Below are 24,080 nucleotides of genomic sequence, written 5' to 3'. Positions count from 1 at the left end.
CCTTACAGATGGGAAAACCAATATCTTGACCAAGTTAATAAATGATAAAGTCAAGATTGGAACCAGTTTGATTCTAAAGACTGAGTTCTTAACCACTTATATATGACCACACCAACTAGCATATTCCCCATCAATATTTTGAATACATATTCATACACACAGAGGTAAGAATTCTGGTATGATTATTTTCCATATGTGAAATCAAAAGCTACACAGTCTCCCCACCTCATTCCCCTCTTCTTTGCCTGTTTGCTTCTTTTCCCCACTAGTCTAGGTGGGATTTTTGTTGTTGTTGTTTGTTTGTACTGGGGGTTTAATTCAGGTGTACTGCTTAGGGCTAAATTGCTGAAGCTGGCTTGGATCTCCTAATCCTCCTGCTTCAGCCTCCAGAATGGCTGAGATTACAGGCCTGTGCCACCATATCCTGCTGGGTATGAACTCTTTGAGCCCAGGGAACCCAGGTCGGGGGTCCTCCAGAGCTTGAGTTACAATGAAGGAACTGAAGTCCAAGACGTTAATGCTGTGGAGTCTGGGGAGGACTAGGGGGTGCTCACAGGGGGCCTGAGTACTGGTGGGGTAAGAAAAGCTGACTGCTCCAGTTGCCAGGGTCATAACTTCTCTTTATCCCACCTTGAGTTCAAAAAATATGGTTAGGACATAGCTGTTACTAGAGGGCAGAAGAAAAGGTTCCAGCCCCACTGAGGAAGGGGTAGGTGGTGTTGGTGGAGCCCTATGTGACTTTACAGCCGCCCTTCCTCTCTTCAGTTATTTTTGGTCTCTGTGACCCAAGGTTTCCTGTTAGTGGGAACAGAAAAGTGTTATCATCACAGAAATGAATGCCAGGAGTCCAACAACCCATTCCCCGTCTCTTTTCCGTTGGCCCTTGAACCTCTCAGAAATCCAGCCATCTCGATTTGGGGAGCTGTGTTAACGGTGGCACTCCTTCGAGTTATTTTGAATTTTATAACCTGTCTTCTGGAACCCCACGTGGGTCGGGCATTCCTCAAAAACAAGTGAGTGCTTGCCTCTCCAGAACCAGTTTGCCCACCACCAGTCCTTACGTGCGGGTTTTGGTGCTGAAATGCGGACGACTCGGCCCACACAATGAGCAGGGGACCGCGGCATCCCCGCGGTAGGTCCCTGCATCACGTGTGGCTGTATCCAGTCAGTCGCTTCAGGACCCTCCTTACGCATGCGCCCCACTCACTGCCGGTCCGGAACAATGCTCTAAATCCCGCCCAAGCCTTCTGGCCCCACCCCCTGCTCTGGAGTCCTGCGTCCTGGTTGGCTAGCTCGGGATTGGATGTTGGCCCGCTTGGCCAGGTGTAGACATCCCCAAAGATAATTCATACCCAGGCCGGTGCGCGTCTCCATTTCCACCTCCTGGTCCCTAATCGAACGTTTGGGGGCCCGCCGCTAACGAACTGGCCCTTTTGGACCCTCAGCTGCAGGCCAGCCGGACTGCGCCTCCGTGCGCTTGTGACCGAGGCTAGCACGGGCCTGGTTCCCCCCCTCCCCCGCCTCACTAAGACCGTACCCCTTGGGAAAAGGCGCAGGCGCCTCACGCCGCCTGATCTGTACCTTTCTCTTTACCCGATTTTGCACCCCACCCCGCGTTTGTTTCCGAGCCTCCCAGCAGGGTGGGCATACACTGGTGGAAGTCTAGAGCCCGGCTCCTGCAGGGGCTGGCTCTTAGTGGTGGCAGCCCTGTTCCTACCCAGATGGCTCGCGGGGCCGAGCCCCCCGATGGGGGCTGGGGATGGATGGTGGTGCTCTCAGCCTTCTTCCAGTCGGCACTGGTGTTCGGGGTGCTTCGCTCCTTCGGAGTCTTCTTCGTGGAGTTTGTGGCGGAGTTTGAGGAGCAGGCAGCGCGCGTCTCCTGGATCGCCTCCATTGGAATCGCGGTGCAGCAGTTTGGGAGTGAGTGCTGCGCCCGGTCCGGTGTCCTGTGACCCTCACCCTCGAAAGAGAAAGGGGTTACAGGAACCGAAAGGGGAAGAAGAAGGGGTGTGGAGGATGCTAGGGAAGGACGCCAGAGTCCTCACAGAACCCTTTCCCCTTCCCCAGGCCCCATAGGCAGTGCCCTGAGCACGAAGTTCGGGCCCAGGCCTGTGGTGATGACTGGGGGCATCTTGGCCTCGCTGGGTATGCTGCTCGCTTCATTTGCTACCTCCTTGACCCACCTATACCTGAGTATTGGACTGCTCTCAGGTGAGACCCTGGGCAAGGACAGGAGAGTCATATACTTGGGTCTTTGGCCACTGGATTTTCACCTTTTTCCTGCTCCTTCCAAAAAGTTTAGGGAGAATGTTGAGGGAAAGTTTGAGTAGCACTTGTGCCCTGAAGGGAATTCTTAAGAGAATGACTAAGTTGGTTAACATGGTGGGGAAATTAGAAAGTCAAAGATAATGAATCCAAGAATGTATGTGCAAGCCCAAGGCTAGAGGGACTGGAGAATTTCTGGGCACTGTGTCTGAAATGAATATCATTAGCCTATGTACAAAGAAAGACTTTCAAAGCTTACGCAACTTGGCAAAGTAACATTACATGGCCAGAAGTGGTACAGCAGGGGTCTAACTCCAAAGTTCTGTGCTAGTTACTTTACAAACATTATCTCTAGTCCTCCCCCAGTCTCATAAAGTGTACTAACCCCATTTTGCAGATGAGGAAATTGAGGCTGGGAGAGTAAGTAAAACACATGGGGTCACACAGCTAGAAACTGTCAAAACTAGGACTACATCCAGGTCTGTGGGACTCCAGAACAAAGGCTATATTCTGCTGCAGAGCACTATTGGGATTACTGGGTTTCCTGAGCTCCACAAATGTTCTCAACCCCCCATTTCTTCCTTTTTGACAGGCTCTGGCTGGGCCTTGACCTTCACTCCGACCCTGGCCTGCCTGTCCCGTTACTTCTCTCGTCGTCGATCCCTGGCCACAGGGCTGGCACTGACAGGAGTGGGCCTCTCCTCTTTTGCATTTGCCCCCCTCTTCCAGTGGCTACTCAACTACTATGCCTGGCGGGGGGCTCTACTGCTGGTATCTGCCCTCTCCCTCCACCTGGTGGCATGTGGTGCTCTCCTCCGCCCACTATCCCTGACTGAGGACACAGTTATGGGTGGCCCTGCAGCCCAACTCACCTCCCTCCTCCATCATGGCCCCTTCCTCCGTTACACTGTTGCCCTCACCCTGATCAACACTGGCTACTTCATACCCTATGTCCACCTGGTGGCCCATCTCCAAGACTTGGATTGGGACCCACTACCTGCTGCCTTTCTACTCTCTGTGGCTGCTATTTCTGACCTTGTAGGGCGTGTGGCCTCTGGGTGGCTGGGAGATGCAGTCCCAGGGCCTGTGGCACGGCTTCTGATGCTTTGGACCACCCTGACTGGGGTATCACTGACCCTGTTCCCTGTGGCTCAGGCTCCCACAGCCCTAGTGGTTCTGGCTGTGGCCTATGGCTTCACATCAGGAGCCCTGACCCCAGTGGCCTTCTCCGTGCTGCCTGAACTGGTGGGGACTGGAAGGATTTACTGTGGCCTAGGACTGGTGCAGATGGTAGAGAGCATCGGCGGGCTACTGGGGGCTCCTTTGTCAGGTAAGGGGAATGGGGTTGCCAGGTGGGCAAGGGCTGCCATGTTGCACAGTCGGGGGAAGGAACTATTCCCATCATGTGTATGTGAATATTGTCCTCTGGTATAGTACAGTTCACAGCCTGCATGACCTATCATAGCAGACTTGATGTGGGTCCATAGGGTAGAGAAATTGGGGCTGGAAAGTTCTAACTGGAAAGACAAAGAGGAGTTAAGTGGAAATCTTGGTATGGAGCTAACAGCCTGGGTTTTCAGAGGATATGGCCAGATCTGGACCTATATAACATTCCAGTGTCTTCCATTTTCCTTTGTCTTACTGGGCCCCAGGCCATGTGTTTGAGTACTCTGGTCAAAGTACTCCAGGCTCAAGATTCAGGAACCTTATGACTTTAACATTCCCTCTTAACTATTAACTGAAGATGTGGAACGGCTACAATTGCCAGAAAGAAACCTACAGGTATGCCTGACATAATCTGGTTTATCAAATCTTCATGGGCTGGTTTGGAGATCCTTTCTAAAGGCACACAGGCGGTTAAAATTACCTTTGAGGCCCTTAGGGAAAATAGAATTCTCACATTCATCTGGTCTACCTTGGGAGTTTTGATTTCTCTAATATTATGCACCTTTCCTTCACTCAAAAAAGGGGTCTGAGGGCTGGGGATGTGGCTCAAGCGGTAGCGCACTCGCCTGGCATGTGTGCAGCCTGGGTTCGATCCTCAGCACCACATACAAACAAAGATGTTGTGTCCACCGAAAAACTAAAAAATAAATATTAAAAAAATTTTTTTTAAAAAGGGGGAATGAGCTGTCAGCCCCAGCGAACATATCACTCATGTGTATTCTTTTTCTCTCTTGGATCTAGGCTACCTCCGAGATGTGACAGGCAACTACACAACTTCTTTTGTGGTGGCTGGGACCTTCCTTCTTGCAGGGAGTGCAGTTCTCATCACTCTGCCCCACTTCTTCTCCTGCTTTTCAGCTCCTACTACCAGGCCTCAGGACCTTGTAATAGAGGCAGTGGATACCAAAGTCCCCCTGCCCACGAAGGAGGGGCTGGGAGAGGACTGAATTCCACTAAGAGATAGTCCCCAAAAGCCAGATCTTGACAGCTCCAGATTTTCTCCTGCCCAAAGGAGGCATCCACAGAACCACAGTGCCTTAAGATTCTTGATCTTTCTCGCCCCAGAGCAGGCCTGGGACTCCTCCGATGTGTGTGCCAACCCTTGGTATTTTGCTGAGGACTTACATTTCTTCTCATTTGCTCTCCCAATCTTTTCTGAAGGATCCAGAGATCCTACTCCATTAAGCTGTGAATCAACTGAAAATCAAAGACCAAGAGACTTCTCATGTTTTACATGTGAACTCTAGTGTCCTCCTAAGTGTCCTCTCTGAAGACAGATGTTTGAGAAGCAAAGGTGTCTGTTTGAGATAAAACTGAATAAGGAAACCGGACAATAATTGTAACCTCAAAAAGAACCAGGGCCCATGTGTGGGTTGGCTTATGAAATCAGGGCAGGGGAGGGGAGGTGTCCAGGAGCAGTGATGATCCTGAGTTCCCCCCTCCTGTCCACTTACCTACCTCTTCCCCACCTGGGGCTTAGAAATTAAGGGAATGGTGAAATCACAGAGTGTATGTGTGTGGGAGGGTAGCTTGTTTAGGAGGGGGAAGAAAGGCTGATAGAGATGAAGTTTGGACCTAGGATTCTCATATTTCCCAGGAAAATAAAAGGAGATTGAAATGCTGGAACTGTTCCACCAGGTCTGGATATTCAAGGAAAATGAAAATGGAGCAGGTGGCATCCATAAGCATCTTTTCCCCCACCCCAGCCCACAACAAACTGAAACTGCAGACAACTTCTCAAAGACTCCCTGTTATGGCAAGGATTTGGGCAAAGAGGAATGGACTGACTGGATAGCTAAACACCCTTCCCCACCCCCAACTGGGGTCCTGTTTTTTTCAAAAGCCTTTTGGGATATCTTAAAGTAGAATATTTTCAGGCTTCTAGGATGGCCAACAGTTGGAGCTTTCAGAAAAATCAAATAAAAATTATTTATTGGGGGAGGGGTTTAAACAAGAAAATGATCAACAATCGGTGTCCAGAGTGGAGGGAGGTCCTCCTGGGGGTGGCAAGGCAACCTGGGGCATCGGAAGCAGCTCCCCTCTCTCAGGGGGAGGGGTAGCTGGAGGTGAGGTTGGACGACAGGAGGGGAGGGCCCTAGGTAGTCCCAAGTAGATGAAGCTGCCGGAGAGGATGAAAGAGCCACAGACGAGGAAAGAAGCGGTGAAGTTTCCTGTCTCATCCCTTAGGAAGCCTGAGAACAGGGGTAAAGGAATTTAGAGGTCTTGCATCCCAAGGACAGAGGACGGTTGGGAGTGGATCTGCTGGTTCAGGCCCTTACCTGACAGGGGAGGGCCCAGGAGTCCCCCGAGGCTCATCAGCATCATCACCAGCCCAGTGGCCTGCACCACACCTCCGATGCCCACCAGCCCCGGGAGCACACCAAACACTAGGGGGGCATAACTTCCAGCGCTAAGTCCGTAGGCCCCAGCTGCAGCCAGCAGGGGGCCCCCCCAGTCGTCTTCTCTCCCCACCGCTGGCACCAGTCCCACTGCCAGCAGCCCCAGCCCTGTCAGAGCTCCAAACAGTGCCAGCAGCCGCGGAAGGGGCACCCAGCCCTGGTCCGCCAGACACCCACAGACCAGTCGGGCACCCGAATCCCCCACTGCAGCCACGGCCACCACCAGAGCTGCCCCATATCCCCCCAGGCCTCGGTCTAAAGCATGTGGGGCCAAGTGCACGTAGGGGACGAAGTACCCACCCCCAATCAGAGCTGTACCCAGAGCAAAAACTGAGAAGGCCCGACGCTTGAAGAGACCCAGGCCGAGGGCAGCTAGGGGGTTGAGGGGTGGAGCCTCGGGGTCGTCAGGGAGGGACAGGGGTCGCAGCAGGGCGCCACAAGGGGTGAGGTGGAGTGTGACAGCGCCAAGGAGGAGCAGAGCGCCCCTCCAGCCGAAAGTGTCAAGGAGGAGCTGCAAGGCAGGCGCCAGAAACAGGGAGGAAACCCCGTTGCCAGTGAGTGCTAGTCCCACAGCCAAGACCCGACGGCGAGAGAAGTAACGGGAGAGGGTACCGAGGGCAGGGGCAAACACCAGAGCCCAGCCAGCGCCTGCGAATAGATAAAGTGAGATTAAGGCAGGTTCCAGGGATGCCCTGCCCCAGCATTCCCAGCCGTGCTTCTCGCAGAAGCCCCCTCCCCACACCTCATTCGTTACCCCGATTCCCAAGAAAGTCCTATCCCCACCATCACCCCTGATCATCACCCCGGGTGATGCCACTCCCCTCACCAGCGAGGAGGCCCAGGCCGAGGTAGAGGTGCAGCAGACTTCGGGCGAAAGCCGATAAGACGAAACCCAGCGAAGTAAGGACTCCCCCAAACATCACCACCGGGCGCGCCCCCCAGCGTGTGCTCAGAGCGCTGCCCACTGGGCCTAAAAGGGTCGAAATCAACGGAAGACACGCTCCTGGACCCCCAAACTCTCTCCAACACTTCTCATTGGCTATTTGCTTGGCCTCAAACTCCTCCCTGGGTCTAATAGCGCCTCCCCTTGACCTCAAGTCCCACTCTTTTCTAGAACTTGGTTTCCATAATCAGTCGCTCATTCTCAAGTTGTCTAGTAATTAATTGGATCTCCCATCACTATACTCACAGTTCCTACACCCCCTTCCCACCCCCCACCTTGGGCCCTCCCTCACTGGCTGCTTGCTGCATGGCCAAGGCCAGGGCGCTGACCCACGCAGTGTCCTGGGCGCTTCGGTCAAAATGCTCGGCGAGGTCAGGGAGAGCAAGGCCCAGGGAGCGTAAGAGCCCGTAGGAGAGCCCATTCACCGCGAAGGCCGAAAACGCCACCACCCAGCCCCAGCCCCCGTCCGGGGGTCCGGGCGGCTTGGGGGTCATCACCGTCTGTGGGGGTGGGGAAACAACTGTGAGCGAGGTCTCCGCTCCTGAGCGTCCTCTTAGGAGCTAACATTCCTGAGATCCGTTCTCCGGCTGCTCTCCCAGGGTGGGCACGTCACCCAGAGCGTGGGTGAGGGAACCAGGCCTAGGGACAGAACTCCTGGGTGCTCGAAGGGCGGGTTGGGGAACAGCTGGATCCTCCAAGCCGCGGGCTCTCCCTCCCACACACCCCTTTCGCCTTACCCGACCTCTCTAGGCGGTGGGGGGAGGGGAAGCTCGACCGGGTTTTCTCCCCGCTTCCCGGGCGGGCGGGGCCCCGAAATGGAGCGACTGCAGAGATGGAGCCCAACTTGGACAGGTCCTCTCCGTAAACAGAGATCACCGCAGGGGCCTGAGCCACCTGGGACGCGGAGGGGTACCGAGGGCGGGGGCAGGCTGAGACTGTCAGCCAATCCGCCGAGCCGCGGGTGAGGCCAGACGCTGAGTCCCACGGGGATTGAATTATCCACACACAACCCCCAGCCCCCGTTAGGGAGTGGCCAGGAATAGATGTCGCCTCGCCCCGCTCACGCCCACGCACCTGCCACCAGCTGCGCACAGAGGAGGTGCGTGGATTGCAAATCCTTCGCAAAATTAGGGGCAGCTGATCACGTGTGAAAAGAGGGATGGTCCCCGAAGCCTAAGGAAACGAGTAGTTCTGTTCACCCAAACGTTGCTGAGGATCCAGGAAATCTAGGATATCACATTGACCTCCAGTGGGTGCCTGCTTTGTGCTCAACAAGGGCATGCCCTCAAGAAGGAAGAGAAAGGAGAGGACTCCCTAAGATGAGGACCAATGGTATGCCGTGCACTTTTTACATGTTATCGTTTCATCCTTACAATAACCCTATGAAAAAACTGCCATCCCGTTTTACTGTTGCAGTAACTGAGGCTCAGAGAGGTTAGGTGATTAGTCCCAAATCACTCAACTAAAAAAGAAAAAAAAAAAAAACGGGAGGAGGAATATTTGAATTTGGATCTGTCTAAATTGTGGGACCCTACGAGAAGAACAGACCTAGAAGTGAAACAGAACCTGCCACGGTTGAGAGAAATATCCTGAGAAATAATTTGATGCAAATTACCCTGGAAAGAGCAGAACCTTCGCAGGGCCAGAGAATTTATGATTCTAAAATAAGGGCGTCTGAGAATAGAAGAGATCTTTGCCATCAGGAGCTCTAAAGAAAGACAGCCTAGAATTTTAAAAGCAAAGAGATGAGAGAATTGAACCCAACTATTGATTTCTTGAAAAACTATACAATAAGCATCCTTTTTTAACAGGTCAGGGTTGTATTACTTCAGCTGTTTGAATCAAAAGATGTGTTCTTTGGTTTAATTATTAAACAATACCATTGAAAATTCAGCAACTTGCAGATTGTAGCCTGCATCAACCGATAACCACATGGTGGCAGTGTTTCCTAATTGCTGAGAAAGTGCCTGTAAGGAAAAGAAAAACAACTGCCTTAAGTTGTGAGACTGTAAACCTTAAAAAACCAGAATGACCTTCAACGACTCTCCATTGCTAATGGGGGGGGGATCAAATTCCTCTATTTTATGTATAAGACTCTTCATAATAATCAAAGGTGTATCTGTCTAAGCTACCTTTCCATTACAGATCCCTCCTCAAGCCTTACTTGCTCCCACCTGCCCTTAGCTACTTACCTTCTCCACGGACATGCCTAGCCTTTTCTCACTTCTGGCTTTTGGCATATGTCATGCATCTGTTTGAAATGTTCTGAATGGGGTACAAGAGTCTACGAAGGTTTAAAGTCCTGCCACAGACACCTTGGGAAAGTGGCCCCACCGGTTTTCCCAGCTGGTGGGAGTGCTGTTATGAAAGCCACCAGGGTGGTGGAGCCTGCAAGTCCTCAAGCCACCCAGGAGGGTAGGAAGCACGCTTCCTAAGAAGGTTTGTGAGGACTCTACTGTAAGATAAATGAAACCAATTGAAACAGTCGTCTCCTGTGGTGAAGTAGAAAGAAGACTGGGACCTCTGAGTCTGGGAGGAAAGCTAAGCACTTAAGTATGATGCTTATGAACTCAGAAGGGCATCCCAAAACCTGGAAGTGGGGTGATTTGTTATGAAAAGGCACATTCCTCTTCTACCTCACATTTCCTATATTCTTAGCTGAAATTACTGCCTGTTGCTCATGGAGGTAATTTATATAGCATAGAAATTGAAAGAGTGGAGCCCTAACTTAGATGTTCTAGGTTCGAATACTGTTCTACCATTTCTCAGTTATTTGGTTGTAAGCACGTTGCTCTACCACACTGTGCTGGTTTTCTCATTTCTAAAAAGGGCATAATAATAGAAGCTACCTAATAGGGTTGTTATGAAAATTAAATGAGGGCTGGGGGTCTAGCTCAGTGGCAGGGCACTTGCCTAGCAGGTGCAAGGTCCTGAGTTCAGTCCTCAGTGTCTCTCTCTCTCTCTCTCTCTCTCTCTCTCTCTCTCACACACACACACACACACACACACACACACATAAAATTCAATGAAGATTAAATGAGTCACTGTATGTACATGTATAAGTAAGTGACATGGTCCTTGAATATATGTTAGTCCCCAGTGCTGCTGCTGGGACTCAGGGGAGCTAGGTTAGGCTCTCCTGGTACTCCTGCCCCTTTCTCCACCTGGCTGCTTCCACCACTGGTCAAGGAACCCCATTAGTCTGGTGAGTTCTCAATAGAATCATGTGAGTTATAAAATGTGAATATCTATTAAGAGATTAAGTAGAAATTTTTGTTCTTTTTCTTTGAGGCGTTTTGTTTAGTGTTTCCCAAAGTTTATGAGAAAATGGTGGTCTCCTTATTACGACTCTATAAAAAAAAAAGAAAGGAAGAGTAAAAAAGAAAAGTCTTACTTATTATTTTACACCAAATATTTATAGACACCTCTCATGCCTGGCGCTGTGCTTAAAACTGGGGAGACACACACACACACACACACACACACACATATATATGATACATTCTCTCTTCCCACAGCTGCCAAATCAAATCAGAGAAACAGTCACATAAAGAAAAGAAATGCCAGCACCAGGAGAGGGACATAGACATGCAGAGTGGTGCATGGGAGGAACTGACTCACTCAGCTTGGGCCTGCTGGGAGGCCTCACAGAAGAGGAGCCCTTGAGTTGGGTATTGAAGGATGAGTAGGAGTTTGCCAGATGGATGAGTGGGTAGGGGCATCCCAGGCAAAGGGAGCAGCCTGTGGAAAATCACAAAGGCATGAAGTAGCTTGGCACATTGTTTATTGTTTGGGGAGCTGTAAATAGCTGCTGTGTAGAGAACAGACAGTGTGTAGGAGAAAAATGTTAGATGGAGATATAGGGGCAGAGGTCCTGTCTAAAAGGCCTTGAAGGCCAAATAAAAGAATTTAAATGTGTTTTTTTAACTGCTACTTCCCACAAATTTGCACAGAAGTAGCATTCACAAGTATTGGACACTGCATGCAGAGGAGAGAGGACTTAGCTACAGTTGGAGGCAAAAGAGAACCTCAGTGACAAGACTTTTGTGTGGGGAAAATTTCTTTGAAATATCTTGTTTTATGTTAAAAATTCATGTGGTATTTTGCATTTTACTTTATAATAATCTTTGATGCATGTTTTCATAGGAAAAATCATGCTCTAAATGACTAGATAAATTTACTATTTTCTCCTTAAGTCTTCAAGCAAAGATATAATGCTCCGGGAAGATGTACATACTTGTTCCAAGATTTCAATTCTCCTGCACTCCTAATCTACCTTGTTAACCTCCATCAGAAAATTTCTAGTCAGCAGTGAAATTGCTCATTTTTGTCCTCTGGTTTTCATTCCTATGTCATTCCTACACCATGAGGCCCTGGAGAGGCCTTATATAAATTATATAAATTATAATTATATTTATATAAATTATAAATCTCTGGATCTCTTTCACATCCAAAGATAAAATTGTTAAGTGATCATTGTTGAATGGTTTAACAAAGGTGAGTGATAAATTGTTGGATGAGAGAAACACCCAGCAAAAGAATCATTGAATGAGTGAACTTGGTGCCTGGTATTCCAACAGCATGTGGCAATATCATATGAAAGAGTGGGTGGCTGATGGACCCAATTAGTAATGACTGCTTAGGTGAAGAAAACCCCAAAAGCAGATGCTGAACCAGAGGAGTCTTTAGAAGGATCGTAAGAGAAGATCAAGGAATGTATGGACACGATTTGTTTTGGGGACATGGGATCTGGAAGTGTGTCTATAGTTTGTCAACTATAAAATGACCCTGAAGCTTCCCATGAGAACCCCTGCAGGAGGCTCTTGGGACTTCTGGGGCCTGCAACCTCAGGGAAGCTCTGTGCTGAGCTTAGCTATCCCTGGGTACACCCACCAGGGAGCTCTCTCTATATAAGTGGATAGAAAAGGCAGGGGTGAGGGGGATGGGGATTTCCAGGCAAGATTGGATGGCGTCACCCACAGGAAACATTGCCATACTTGAGGTCCTTTGTTCCAGTGTTTGACTTGGTTGATCTTAGAGCTTCTAAGATCAAACAGAGCTGCCTCTCACTGGGTCACTTCCCAGGACCTTCTCCTTCCCCCAGTTCACCCAGAGACCACGCCAAAAGAAGTCAGCACAGATCTCAATGTTCAAACCCAGGGCCTGGAAGAATGAGGAAAGAACATAACCTGAGAAGGTTATCAGGACACAGAAGTCGGTGTATATGGATAAGGGAGATGAGTAATGGGTAATCTAGAGTCATTGTTGAGATGGGTAATGAAGCAGGAAGGTGGTGGGGCTCATGGTGTATAGGAACAAGTCCATTTGGATGACCACACCAATTGAGTGGATGGAGAACCAAGCTGAATCCCCTGAGCCTTGAGCTGGGACTTGGCTGAACCTGGGGCTGTAGGGAGCTAGTGATGGAGTTGGGGTTGGCCCAGATGAGGCAGCTGAGTGTAGAACTAGGTTGGAGCCAAGACCTAGGATAGGATGGGAGTCCTACACCACCTGACTCCCCTATCACCCCCTCTATGAAATCTGTCTCCATTGCTACTTTCAATCCCAGACTTCCCTTCTTCACCCTACCACCAGCCTCCCATTGCTGTTACATACTGAAGAGCTGTCTAGAGGCTCCAATGCTTGGATCTCTCATGAAAATCCAGTCTCTGCACAAATGTATTATCTAGCATATTCTGGGACTTGGGCCAATGTCTACGTCAAATTTTTCAGTTGGAATCCATAGGCAGAAACTCTGATCTATTTAAGGAAAGAAATTATTTATTGCAGGATATTGGTTTGCTCACGAAATTACCAAGAAGGCAGCAGAACTAGGTTTGGCAAAAGCACAAACTGGCACAACCCATGTGGGCTGCTAAAGCCATTTCTGGAACACTAGATGTCGCTGCTGGCAGCCCACTGTACCCATTGGGCCTAGAGACTGCTGCGGCTGCTCAGAAATATTTTCTTTTTTGCATCACTAGTTCCCAAATCCAAGTCCAGGGCAGTGATCCTGACCACTTGGTCCTCTCTTGCTCCTCTCTCATCCTCACTGGAATGAGCAACAGAAAAGCAAGCACTTGGTATTTTTATTGTCTGCAGCAAATGGGTTCTGCCTCAAAAATAACAAGGTGAAGCCAGGCCTGATGGCACATGCCTGAGTTCTGAAGTTCCAGCTACTCAGGAGGCTGAGGTAGGAGGATTGCTTGAGCTCAGGAGTTTAAGGACAGCCTAAACAACATAGTGAGGCCTTACCTGTCTTTAAAATAATAAGGTGTGGAATTTACTTATTTATTTATTTATTTGCTTTTTTTTGGGGGGGGGGTGGGGGAAGGAGGTACTGGGGATTGAATCCAGAGATGCTTAACCACTGAGCCACATCTCCATACCATTTTGTATTTTATTTACACATAGTGTCATGCCAAGTTGCTTAGGGGCCTTGCAAAGTTGCTGAGGCTGACTTTGAACTTGTGATCCTCATGCCTCAGTCTCTCTAGCTGCTGGGATTACATGTGTGCGCCACAGAGTTCAGCCCTTTATCCTTTCTTGATGTGGGAGAGGCAGACAAGACAGGGTCAGGGGATAATGTCTGTCATTTTCCCTCGGCTGTACCCAATCTTTCAGCTACCTCTGAGTAGCTGGTTCCCCGGAAAGGCCTACTTGTCTGTCTTCCTGATTCCAACCTGGGACCTCAGCATCTGACCTGAAGGATTTGTCCTCTTAGAGAATATGCTGGATAATCCCTAAACCTACTCTTAGGGCCGCAGTAGCTCTGCCAGGCCAGAATCTCCGCTGAGTAGTGTCAAACAGATCCAGAAGCCAAAGCGAGAGGGGACCAGGAATCAAATGATAGGTTTTCCTGTAGCTGTAGGAGTGTAAAGTAGATATCCTGGGAGGATCTAGCAAATACAAGGTAGAGCTGAGGATGTAGCTCAGTAGTAGAGCACCTGCCTAGCTAGATAGGGCCCTGGGTTTGATCCCCACACAGCAAAAAACTAATAATAATAATAACATACACAAGGCAGAGTTTTCAGGAGCAAGGAAGCTAAAGTTGCATATTTTCTTCATCCAGGCAGAAATAACTAAGGCAGAGTCGGGTGCTGGCTAACTAAGCTTTGGGAAAGTCCCAAAGCCACTGGCAGGTTCATGAACTGGAATCTGTGGCGAACTGCTGCCAGCACCACACACAAACCTCTTGTCCTTAAGCAGGGTGGCTCTTTTCCCTCTCAATGCACTCACTTCTGAACAGAGTGCCTCTCATCTGCCCTTGCCCAAATTCAACATCATTTCCTCTGCAAAGCCTTCTGCCTCTCCCCTACTTGTGAAGTATTTTAAATCCTGGCAGCATATCTTCCTAATGGTTCCTTCTCTCTGTCCCATTCAGGCAAATAGCTCATCACAGCTCTTTCCTCCATTCATAACTGAGTGTCCACTGCAATGGGATTCACCCTAATTTAAAACGCATTTGTGAGGATATGGTGTCACCGAGGGAAGTTACACCTGCATAGGTCTACAGAGAGGTGAGTTACCTTGAGCACCTCACCAGCTGGTTGCTAGGAGGAGCCTCCTGATTTATGGGTAATGAGTTTACCCCTTCCTGGACCCAGGGATCTGGGAGGTAGGAAGTTGGGCCTCCAGAGCAGAGGATTCAGGACCAAGATCAGAAAGTGCTGGGAGCACCCAGCAGCAGAGCAGGTGAAGAGCCAAGTCTGAGCTCCACAAGACAGAAAGCCTGGCAGATCTTAGCCTGGCTTCGGTTTTCTGAGTTTATTTCCTTGTTGCCCTTAAGGAGAACTGACTGACCCCTGAGTAGGCAGGACTTAGGCTCATTCTTTCCACATGCTTACAGAAATACTTGAGCCATGAAAAGGTCAATAGACTCCAAAACACAAAAAGAAAAGTGAAACTAAAATGTTTAAATGAGTCTCTACAAAACAAAATATTAATCAACTTCCATGTTTTAAAATTTGTATTCTATTGAAAAACAATCTGTAAGTTGATTTCTTTCTCACTGCTCAAGACTTCCTAAGTATTCATCATGATAGCTTTGAAATCATGGTCAATCATAGATTCAGTGAACTCCTTATAGATAGACATTTTTTTAAAAATAAACATTTTTGAAAATCTTAATGGAAAAATATTATATTGACTATAATATATAATAATATATTGAGTGTGAAATGTGGGTGTGTCACGAGCCATCTATGGGCTGTGTGTGGACTGTTGTGCATAGTAGCCTCCTGAGGGGATAAGTCTGGCATTGGGAACTCCCAGTGGCACTCCCTACAGGGACTGACTGCCTGATGAAGGTGAACTTCTTTCCCCTTCAGCTCTGCCAGAGATCCCACACAGCACCTGAGATGGGTGTGACCTGCCAAAATATCAATTAACCTGCTGACCCTAAGACTCCACCCTTGAAACCTTGTCCCTGCCTTTGATGTACCCCTCTTAAATAAACCACCAAAGCCATTTTGTCTTTTGTCTAATTAGAGAATCTATGTGGACTAGATCTATCAGGGGCTTCACTTTCTGTAAATATATTTTTGAGTATTTGTGCTTTGTTATTTACTAATGATCTGAGATTGTAAGTCTTAGGGTGACTTGGATTATCCTGGGCAGGAAGAAAGACCCCTTAATGAGATGCTCACTGCTGTCATCCCCTCATCCCCCATATGGGTGTATTTTAACACACTCAGTATTGAGAGGTAATAGCAAGGTCATAAGGACATGAACTCTGGGACAAGGCAGCCTGACTTGAAGTTCTGGCTTTGCCACTAGTAAGTGGCAAGTCAGGCTTCCTTGTCCCAGAGTTCATGTCCCAGAGTACTAGCTATCTGATTTAGAGCAGATGATTTAACCACTCTGGGCAATGATTCCCTCACCTATAAAAAAGATGATGATTATGATGATGATGATAGTTCCTAGGAGTTATAATAGTCCTAATAGTTTCTGAAACACAAAGATGACGATAATTCCTATGGTCTGAAAGTTGTGACTCCTTGAAATTCATGTTAAAAATCTAATCTCCAATGCAAAAGTACTAAAATATGGCAACCTTTAGGAAGTGATTAGGTGGAATCTCCATAAGTGGAGTTGTGCCTTTATAAGAGGTTCAGGGAAGGGCTGGGGTTGTGGCTCAGCGGTAGAGTGCTCGCCTCACACGTGTGAGACCCTGGGTTCGATCCACAGCACCACATAAAAATAAATAAGTGAAATAAAGGTATTGTGTCCAACTACAACTAAAAAAAAATTAAAAAAGAGGTTCAGGGAAGCTCATTCATCCCTCCTGCCATGTGAAGACACAAAAAGAAGGAACTATCCATCACTCAGAGAGCAAGCCCTACCAGACACTGAATCTGTTTGCTTCCTAGCCTACAGAATTGTGAGATATAAGTTTCTGTTGTTTATAAACTGTTCAGGCTAAAGTATTTTGTTCTAGCTGCTTGAATGGACTGAGACAGTAATCATAGCTTGTTACTATGAGCAGAATATCTTAAGGTTGTATGAAGATTACATGAGTTAATGTTCATAAATTTTTTGGAACAATTTCTGGCAAGAAGTAAGCACTATTTAAGATTTATTAGTTTGTTTATATAAATAAACAAATATAAGAGAGTTTTGGATCCCTGAGTTTAAGTCTTTAAGAAGGTTACATCCAAGTTCACCTGGCCAGTGAAACTGTGCAGAGTAATGTTTGCAGAATTTGGCACAGCTTTGGGAGGAATCAGGTAAACTTGCATTTTCAGCTTAGAGGCAGAACACAAAAGGCCCCAAGGGAAAGGAAAATTCAGGCACTATGGAAAGCTGCCGAGTTTTTGTTTGTGTCTCCTGCCCAGGTTAGCCTATGAAGTCTCCAGGTTTGGTTTTATTAAGAAAGCTGTCATTCGAACTACTCCCAAATCTAATTGTCCATTTGAACACTGCTGGACTCCAGCAGTCTCTGGCTGTGCTGACAACCCCCGCCCTACATGACACATACACCTTAACTGTTTCTCTCCAACCTTTGACTGTCTTACTTTCCTCTGTGTTTTTTGTCTCTGATGATGGATCCAACTTACCAGGATCCCATCCAGTTGCAGGTGGTGGTGAGGACTGGCTATGTCCAGAGGCTCTGTGGTATGCTGGTCCTATCAGCCCCAGAATGAAGGGAAGACTAGTATGGATTAGATGTGGTTGTCTCTAAAGGCCAATGACTTGGTCCCCAGTATGGTGGTGTTAAGGGGATGGGACATTTAAGAAGTGGAGCCTATTGGAGGCATGTCCACAGAAGGGACTATAAGAACCAAACCTCTCAGGCTTTCTATGTGGCAATGTGATCTTTCCCTTGATGTGATCTCTCTCACACACACATGTGCTCCTGCCATCCACTGAGGTCCTTAGCAGAGCCAAGACTTGAATCTCTAAAACTGAGCTAAATAAACCTCTTTATTTATAAAGTTAGCCTTCCTCAGATGTTTTTTTATAGTAACAAAAAAAAATGAATTAATTCAAAGAGACCACACTGGCTTTGAGTCACAAGCCTTTCAGGAGAACATAATTGATGTGCTTAATGGCAGCATAAACCACATCATTCGCTAAGATATTTATGGCTGCAAGTAACAAAAGAATATAACTTAGCTTGACTTAAACAATAAGAAAAAAATATCATCTCATATCTTAGTCCGTCTAGGCTACTATAAGACAATACTATAAGCTGAGTAGCTTATAAACAATAGAAATATATTTCTCACAGTTCTGAAGGCTGGAAAATCCAAGATCAAAAGACCAATAGATTAGGTGTTTGGCAAGGGCTCATTTCCAAGTTCAAAGATGTCTTCTTGTAACCAGAACCTCAGTGCTTGGCCCCAATGTCAATTAATGCCCGTTTAATAATGAGGACATGGTTTTGAGAAAAAGGAAAAAGAGATTTTATTGCTTTGCTAGCAAAGGAGAAACACAGGAGACTTCTGTCCCAGAGGCTGCAAATTCTGCCTATTAGGAGGAACAGGGGGATTTTAAAGGAACTCTTCATTCCACTGAGCTCTGGTAGGGGATCCCAGGGTCCAGTGTCCCTGTCTGCCTCCCCCACCCCCGCTCCACATCCCACATTGTTGGTGGAAATGGAGTTCCTCTGTGTGGAGTAAGCTAGCAGCAAAAATAAAGCTAAGAAAAAGAAGGCCATGAAAAGACCACACGACATGGAAGTAATTTTGAAAAGCGGGAGCCTGCATTTGCTTTATTCTATGTGGGGAAACTTCAAAGGGTATCCATAGAATGTTCCTCACCAAGTAAGGCAGGAGGCGGGGCTGTCCAGAACTACAGAGCAGTTTTCCTGGCCAAGCAGAGACTTAGGTCATGTGCATTGCATAATCCATTAAGTAGGAGGGGCTGCCAAAATTTCCTTGGCTCAAGGCTCAGGGAGTGAAGACTTTTCAAAGAGCTCAGGGGTGGCTCTCCACACCAGAGCAGCCTGATGGTGTGTTAGGATTCACTTGTTAATTCACTTAGGATTCACTTGTTAATTTGGAAGATATTCACTTCCTAGATCCTCTGGCCTCATCTCCTTCCCGTGGAGCACAGATAACTCAAGGGAATCTCATTCCCCACCCCCAGGTTAGGGAGGGAGAGAGGGAGAAGAGGAAAAGGAGTACCCATCCCTTTCAAAAATAAGCCTCAAGCTATTTTCAAAAGGTGAAGTGGACCACTGCTTTGTTCTCACTGTGATATCTTTTCTAACAACATTAATCCACCCACAAAATCTAATCCTAAAGACCCCACCTCAAAATACATGGAGCTTTGGAATTTTATACCCATGAATTGTTTTTCTGATGGAGGTGGGGGATGGGACACAAACATTCAGTCTATAGCATCTCAGACCGCAATACAACTAGAGGTGGGAATAGTCCAAAATTAGCTTATCACTGGCTCAGTAACATTATCAAGGAATCAGATTCTTCCCAGATTTTCCATGTATTACCCCATTATTTTAACTTTTTTCCTCTTAAAGTTGTAATATGCCTGCTGCAGTTTAAAATATTGCATGTAGGCTAACAATGTGTGGGTGTAAATGAGTACATCTCTTCCTCTGCATCCTCCTTAGCAATAAGGGTATCTTCCCCCACAGGTCCCAGAAAATGGCACCTCACCTGAGGCCAGAATTTTATCATATATGTAAGATTAAACCAGCCACTGACAAGGGGTGTGGAACCACCATGATTGTCCTGCCTCTGGGACTAGGCTGGAGCCAGCCTCACCTGAAGTACACAATGATATAGAATAGAGGAGATTCCAAGATATTTGGAATTTCTTGTTATCTGGCCCAATACTTAGGGCCAGATAACAAGAAGGGAAAAAAAAAATCGCAGTCCATGTTGCATAGAAAAATCAAGAGTAATTGCTAAACTGTCTATGAACTCACAGCTAGTTCTTGAAGAGACTTAGGGAGGTTGGAAAACCAAAGATTACAATGGAAGGGTTCACTCCTGGGAACCTGGTGTTTTTGTTTATTACTATTGATGCAATTTGTTCTCTCTGATTTTTACCACCAATTCCTCCCTCCACCACATGTAACACAAAAGAGTAGGAAAAAATACCTACACTATGTACGAAAAGCCTGGCATAATTTTTGGCATGAAATGGGCATCAATGTAGCAGCAATAAATAAATGTGTCTCTCTTTCCCCAGCCTAGATAACTACAGCCACATCCTAACTGGTCTCCCTGACTGCAGAGAAGGGCATTTTTCCAATATTCAATTTGGATCTGAACAAATGTTCCTGCCCTCAGGACAGTCTTGTGTCCTTAATCGGGAACACAAGATCTTTTATCCAATGAATCCAGCCTGGAAACTGCATCTTCAGAATTCTTATTCATGCATCCTCAGTTCCAGCCCTGCTAGAGGGATAAATGATTGAAGGAGGAGTAGGCAAGGACTCAGTTAAAAATCAGATGTAACATCACACCAATAAATTTAGAGGAGACATTGAATGAATTTCAGCAACCATCTTCTAATAAAAAAAAAAAAAAAAAAAAAACCTAAGTAAAATAGGCCTATAAGAAAACTTCTTAAATTTAATAAAGGTCATTTCTCCAAAACAGCAAGTAGTCTAACAACAAGAAAATCACTAACTCTATTTCATTAAAAAGAGTAAGCAGGGTACCCATTATTACCATTATTATTCAATAGTGTCCAGAAGTTGTAGCAAAAAAAAAAAAAAAAAGTACAAAAAAGAAAGCACATAATTATAAGACTGAATACCTAGAAAATACAAAGATTCTAGTATGAAAGTATCAGAATTTATAAGAAAATTTGGCAGGGTGGCTGAATACAAGATATATAAATGTAAAACAGTAGCTTTCACATCCTTTGCTATATCCATAGGGCAGCTAACGTTCCTAAAACCTTCCCACTAGAAAATGCTGAAAAGTGGGTAAAAAAGAAAAACATTCATTTCAAATTAGTAAAAAAACTTAGCTAGAAAGAAAGGGCGATTCTTAAAGCTGAAGCATAAATCCAAGCAGGTAAACTGATGGAGGCTGAAGAGTTAGATATAGTACTATGGAGTTTCAGAGTGAATCCCTGCGTGAGTGGCAAGAGGCAAATTCAGGTCCACGTGAGGTGGGGAGTCAGATCATGAGAATAGGCTCAAGAAGAACCATAAAAAAGACAAGAAGGAAGCTGGTTTGTCTTGGCCTCAGCTCTGAAGAAGAAAACAACAACCCTATAAAAATTAATAACCAGAAACCACCTGTCCCCAAGCAGGAACAGGGTACAACTACATACCACATGTGAGGTCCAGGAAACCTCCAACCAAGTATTTTCTTAAAGCAGTACCAGATTGGAAAACCTCAGGCACCTGGTGGAGGAATATACCAAATTTTAGGAGACAAAGTTCCAAAAACCAAGAACTCATTCTTTTTTCTTTTAAATCATAAAACACAAAGAAAACTAGGCATCATGAATGTGTAAGCAGAGAATGCAAACAGCAGAATAAGACCTATGTAGTGTTTAGATACTGGAATTACTAAATATATATATATATGATAAATATATCTGTTTAAATAAATAGAAGAGAATTTGAAAACATGAACAAGAGAAAGAGACCAGAGAGCTTCCCAGTGAGGAGTGTCCACAGCTGTTGCCACCATTTCAGGCCCAGTCTGTGTGCTTGAGAACAGAACTGACCAGCTGGGGAGTTGGTAGAGCAGCAATGATATCTCAGCACATTGGTGCAAAGGTACACACAGGGCGAGTCACTTCCACTCAGAAGAGTGGAGTCTCCTCCGATTCCAAACAGAAGATCAGGAGTTTGGGTTCATTACTTGCTTTACTAAAATTCTACAAAATGCACAATTTGGATACTACAATGTTGATAGAACCAGCTTCGGAGGTTAGGCAAGGAGGTGGAGTGATTCTCAGGCAAGAAGCGTCAGAAAATGTACAACCTGATCCCACTTAGCCTTTAATGAGAGTGGTGGGGGAGATCTTGTCTTTAAGAAAGGAGACAAACTGAGATTTCAGGAAAAGTCTGAAGAACAGAGATGGAGTTAAAAAGAGAAGGCAAGATGGGGAGCAGTCTAGCTCTTTATAGGGAGACATATAGGCCTGCCACCATTTTAGTATTAGCTCTTATTTGAGTTCATGAACTAGTAAAGTTCTCGAGGGTCTTGGGATTAGTGTGAGTGGTCAAAGGGCAGGAGTATGAATGCCAAACAAGGTCACTTCCTATTCATTCATGCTCCTCTGTTAGATCAGCAGGACCACATGAGGACATTGGCGCAATAAACAGTTTTGCTGATGTATGGGAATGAGATTTTTTTTTAGTTTTTCACAACTGACATATATACAATTTTTCTACAGGTATCAAAGACAGTTTAGTTCAGATAAGCACTGTGAACTTTTGGAATATAACTGCTCCATTCCTAGTCTCAGTTCACCAAGATTGAGCTATGAAAGTGGAGAGCTTATTTTTGGATTAGTTAATTTTAGTGGTAGTAGTGACTTTGTCTTATGTATAGAAGGGACAATGTATTAGTCCATTTCTGTAACAAAATAACAGAGGTTTTATTAGCTTGCAGTTTGCAGGGGCTCAAGGACATAGTATTGGTATCAGGTCAGCTCTGGTGAGGGCCTTGTGGTTGATAACATCACAATGGTGAGTTCACATACAAGAGCAAATACATAGTGGGGCGGGAAGCCAGAGAGATTCAGGGGTTAGACTCACTCTTTTATAACAACCCACTTATGTTCGTCATATTTCCATTGCTGTGACAAAACACCTGAGAGAAACAAAGGAGGAAAGATTTATTTGGGTTCATAGTTTCAGAAGTTTCTGTACATGTTGGCTGGCTCCTTTGCTTCTGAGCCTGAGGTAAGGCAGATTATCATGGAGGTGGGAGCATATGGAAGAGAAGGCTGCTCACTTCAGAGCAGTCAGGAAACAAAGAGAGAGGGGGAAGTGGCCAGAAACAAGATATACACCTCCAGGGCATACTCCCAATAATTTGGTTCCTTCAATGCGGCCCCATCTCCTACAATTTTCATTACCTCCCAATAGCCCATTAATTATGAACTTGTTGATGGACTAATGCTATGATGATGTTAGGACATTTGTGATCCTGTCACTACCCCAAAACACCACCTCTGAACAATGCTGCATTGGGGACAAAACCTTCAACACATGAGCCTTTGGGTGATATTCCAGACTCAAACCATAACACCAGTCTTTCAGGAAATAATTCATTCTGTAGGATCAGCATTAATCCTTTCTGACTTTGCCTGCTCTCTCTCTTAAAAGTTCCATCACCTCTCACATGGTCACACTAGGGACCCAACTTCTAACACAAAAATCCCTAGGCGATATATTCAAACCGTATCCAAACTGTTAACAGATGGTTATCTTGCCCCCTTATTCTCAGACGGTGAAAATCAACCTGTGGAAAACTGATGGTGTTAGGAGGAGTACCTGCTGCTTATCCTGATTTATTAATGGTTTTCTTTTCTCATTCTGAAACCATTCTATCAAATGGCAACAAACTGTTCCTGTCCACCCCCATGAAGTAATCATGCACTGTGTGAATAATACACAATAGAATTACTTTTTCACTTATAAAACATGACCAGTTATGACTCATTCTGACATTTCAAAGCCTAAAAATTCTGGGGGCACTACCAAAGGCATTTGTCTTCCTTCTAGCCAATGATTCATACGTTTTCTTCAGATTCTGTTAACCCTTGTCATTCTTTCTCCCCAAACCTATAAGTACATTAACTATAAGATCAGTGTGTATTTTCATTACAGATATAAAACTGCATGTGCAGAGCACATAACTTGGTGCCTAGCATTAACTGGATATTGGATCCACTAAGTAGAAAACTAAACACCCAGCTCTCTGCCTTCCCTCAAAACATCATAGCAAGCTTGCTAAAGATCAAACTCAGGGCCCCTGGGAATCTAGGCAAGTGCTCTACCTCTGAGTTACTCCACCAGGCCCAGTCTTTTCTTTTTCATCACAGAAGAAAATCTTTCACGCACCCCCATCAGGCTTCCAAATTTTCCAGCATCATTGGCCCAAACTGAATTATATGAGTACTCCTAAGCTGACCATGGACAAGAGAGTGGACATGCGCTAATGGGCTTCGACCAATCATAATTGCAACCCTTATTGCGAAGCAGGGCCAGGCTGCCCTGGGCAGGTTGCAGCCCTAGACTGGCTTATCTGAACAAAGGAAGGAGCAGAAAATAAGTATTTATCATAGAGGCAGAAAAGGATGGTCTGAAGCCAGAAAGAAGAATAAGACATATAGAGAACTGAGAAAAGAAACTTTCAAGATTCCAGTTCCCTTTCCAGTCTGTCTCAGAACTCCAGCCACTTCCCTGTTCTGTGGTTTACTGAGGCTGCCTTAACAAAATGCCACAAACTAAGTGGCTTAAACCAACAAAAGCACACAATAAATATTACTTAGCCTTAAATGAGAATGAAATTATGGCACTTGCTGTTAAATAGATAGAACTGGAGAATGTTATACTAAGCGAAATAAGCCAACCC

The 24,080-nt window shown here is 46.2% G+C and overlaps 2 protein-coding genes across 5 annotated transcripts; one reads left to right on the top strand and one right to left on the bottom strand.

The window, feature by feature from the left end:
- Window positions 1-582: 582 nt before the first annotated feature.
- SLC16A13 (solute carrier family 16 member 13) lies at window positions 583-5,337 on the top strand. Of its 2 annotated transcripts, XM_081272614.1 has the most exons (4): window positions 593-1,920; window positions 2,068-2,211; window positions 2,858-3,595; window positions 4,453-5,337. In XM_081272614.1, exons 1-4 carry the CDS (start codon window positions 1,722-1,724, stop codon window positions 4,656-4,658), a joined length of 1,287 nt encoding a protein of 428 aa, XP_081128740.1. In that variant the 5' UTR covers window positions 593-1,721; the 3' UTR covers window positions 4,659-5,337. The 2 variants fall into 2 exon arrangements, with proteins under 2 accessions (XP_081128741.1, XP_081128740.1); XM_081272615.1 differs by lacking the exon at window positions 2,068-2,211 and having other exon boundaries at window positions 583-1,920.
- A 292-nt stretch (window positions 5,338-5,629) lies between these two features.
- On the bottom strand, window positions 5,630-8,073 carry SLC16A11 (solute carrier family 16 member 11). 3 transcript variants are annotated; one of them, XM_081272613.1, is made up of 5 exons: window positions 7,796-8,073; window positions 7,346-7,553; window positions 6,937-7,080; window positions 5,991-6,758; window positions 5,630-5,903 (listed from the first exon to the last, which is right to left on the bottom strand). In XM_081272613.1, exons 2-5 carry the CDS (start codon window positions 7,545-7,547, stop codon window positions 5,674-5,676), a joined length of 1,344 nt encoding a protein of 447 aa, XP_081128739.1. In that variant the 5' UTR covers window positions 7,548-7,553; window positions 7,796-8,073; the 3' UTR covers window positions 5,630-5,673. The 3 variants fall into 3 exon arrangements, with proteins under 3 accessions (XP_081128739.1, XP_081128737.1, XP_081128738.1); XM_081272611.1 differs by having other exon boundaries at window positions 7,791-7,928; XM_081272612.1 differs by lacking the exon at window positions 7,796-8,073 and having other exon boundaries at window positions 7,383-7,516.
- Between the last annotated feature and the right edge of the window lie 16,007 nt (window positions 8,074-24,080).

Source organism: Spermophilus citellus (assembly GCF_964194105.1).
Source record: "Spermophilus citellus genome assembly, chromosome: 17".
Lineage (NCBI taxonomy): Eukaryota > Metazoa > Chordata > Mammalia > Rodentia > Sciuridae > Spermophilus > Spermophilus citellus.
The sequence above is the reverse complement of the archived record's forward strand: the minus strand, read 5'-3'. Positions and strand labels throughout refer to the sequence as shown.

Coding starts and splice junctions, on each gene's coding strand:
- SLC16A13 (XM_081272614.1), top strand. CDS start 1,722: ATGGCTCGCGGGGCCGAGCCCCCCGATGGGGGCTGGGGATGGATGGTG. Junction 1,921..2,067: donor CGCGGTGCAGCAGTTTGGGA/GTGAGTGCTGCG, acceptor CCCCTTCCCCAG/GCCCCATAGGCAGTGCCCTG. Junction 3,596..4,452: donor ACTGGGGGCTCCTTTGTCAG/GTAAGGGGAATG, acceptor TCTTGGATCTAG/GCTACCTCCGAGATGTGACA.
- SLC16A11 (XM_081272613.1), bottom strand. CDS start 7,547: ATGACCCCCAAGCCGCCCGGACCCCCGGACGGGGGCTGGGGCTGGGTG. Junction 6,759..6,936: donor CGGCCTGGGCCTCCTCGCTG/GTGAGGGGAGTG, acceptor ATCTATTCGCAG/GCGCTGGCTGGGCTCTGGTG. Junction 5,904..5,990: donor CCTGGGCCCTCCCCTGTCAG/GTAAGGGCCTGA, acceptor CCCTGTTCTCAG/GCTTCCTAAGGGATGAGACA.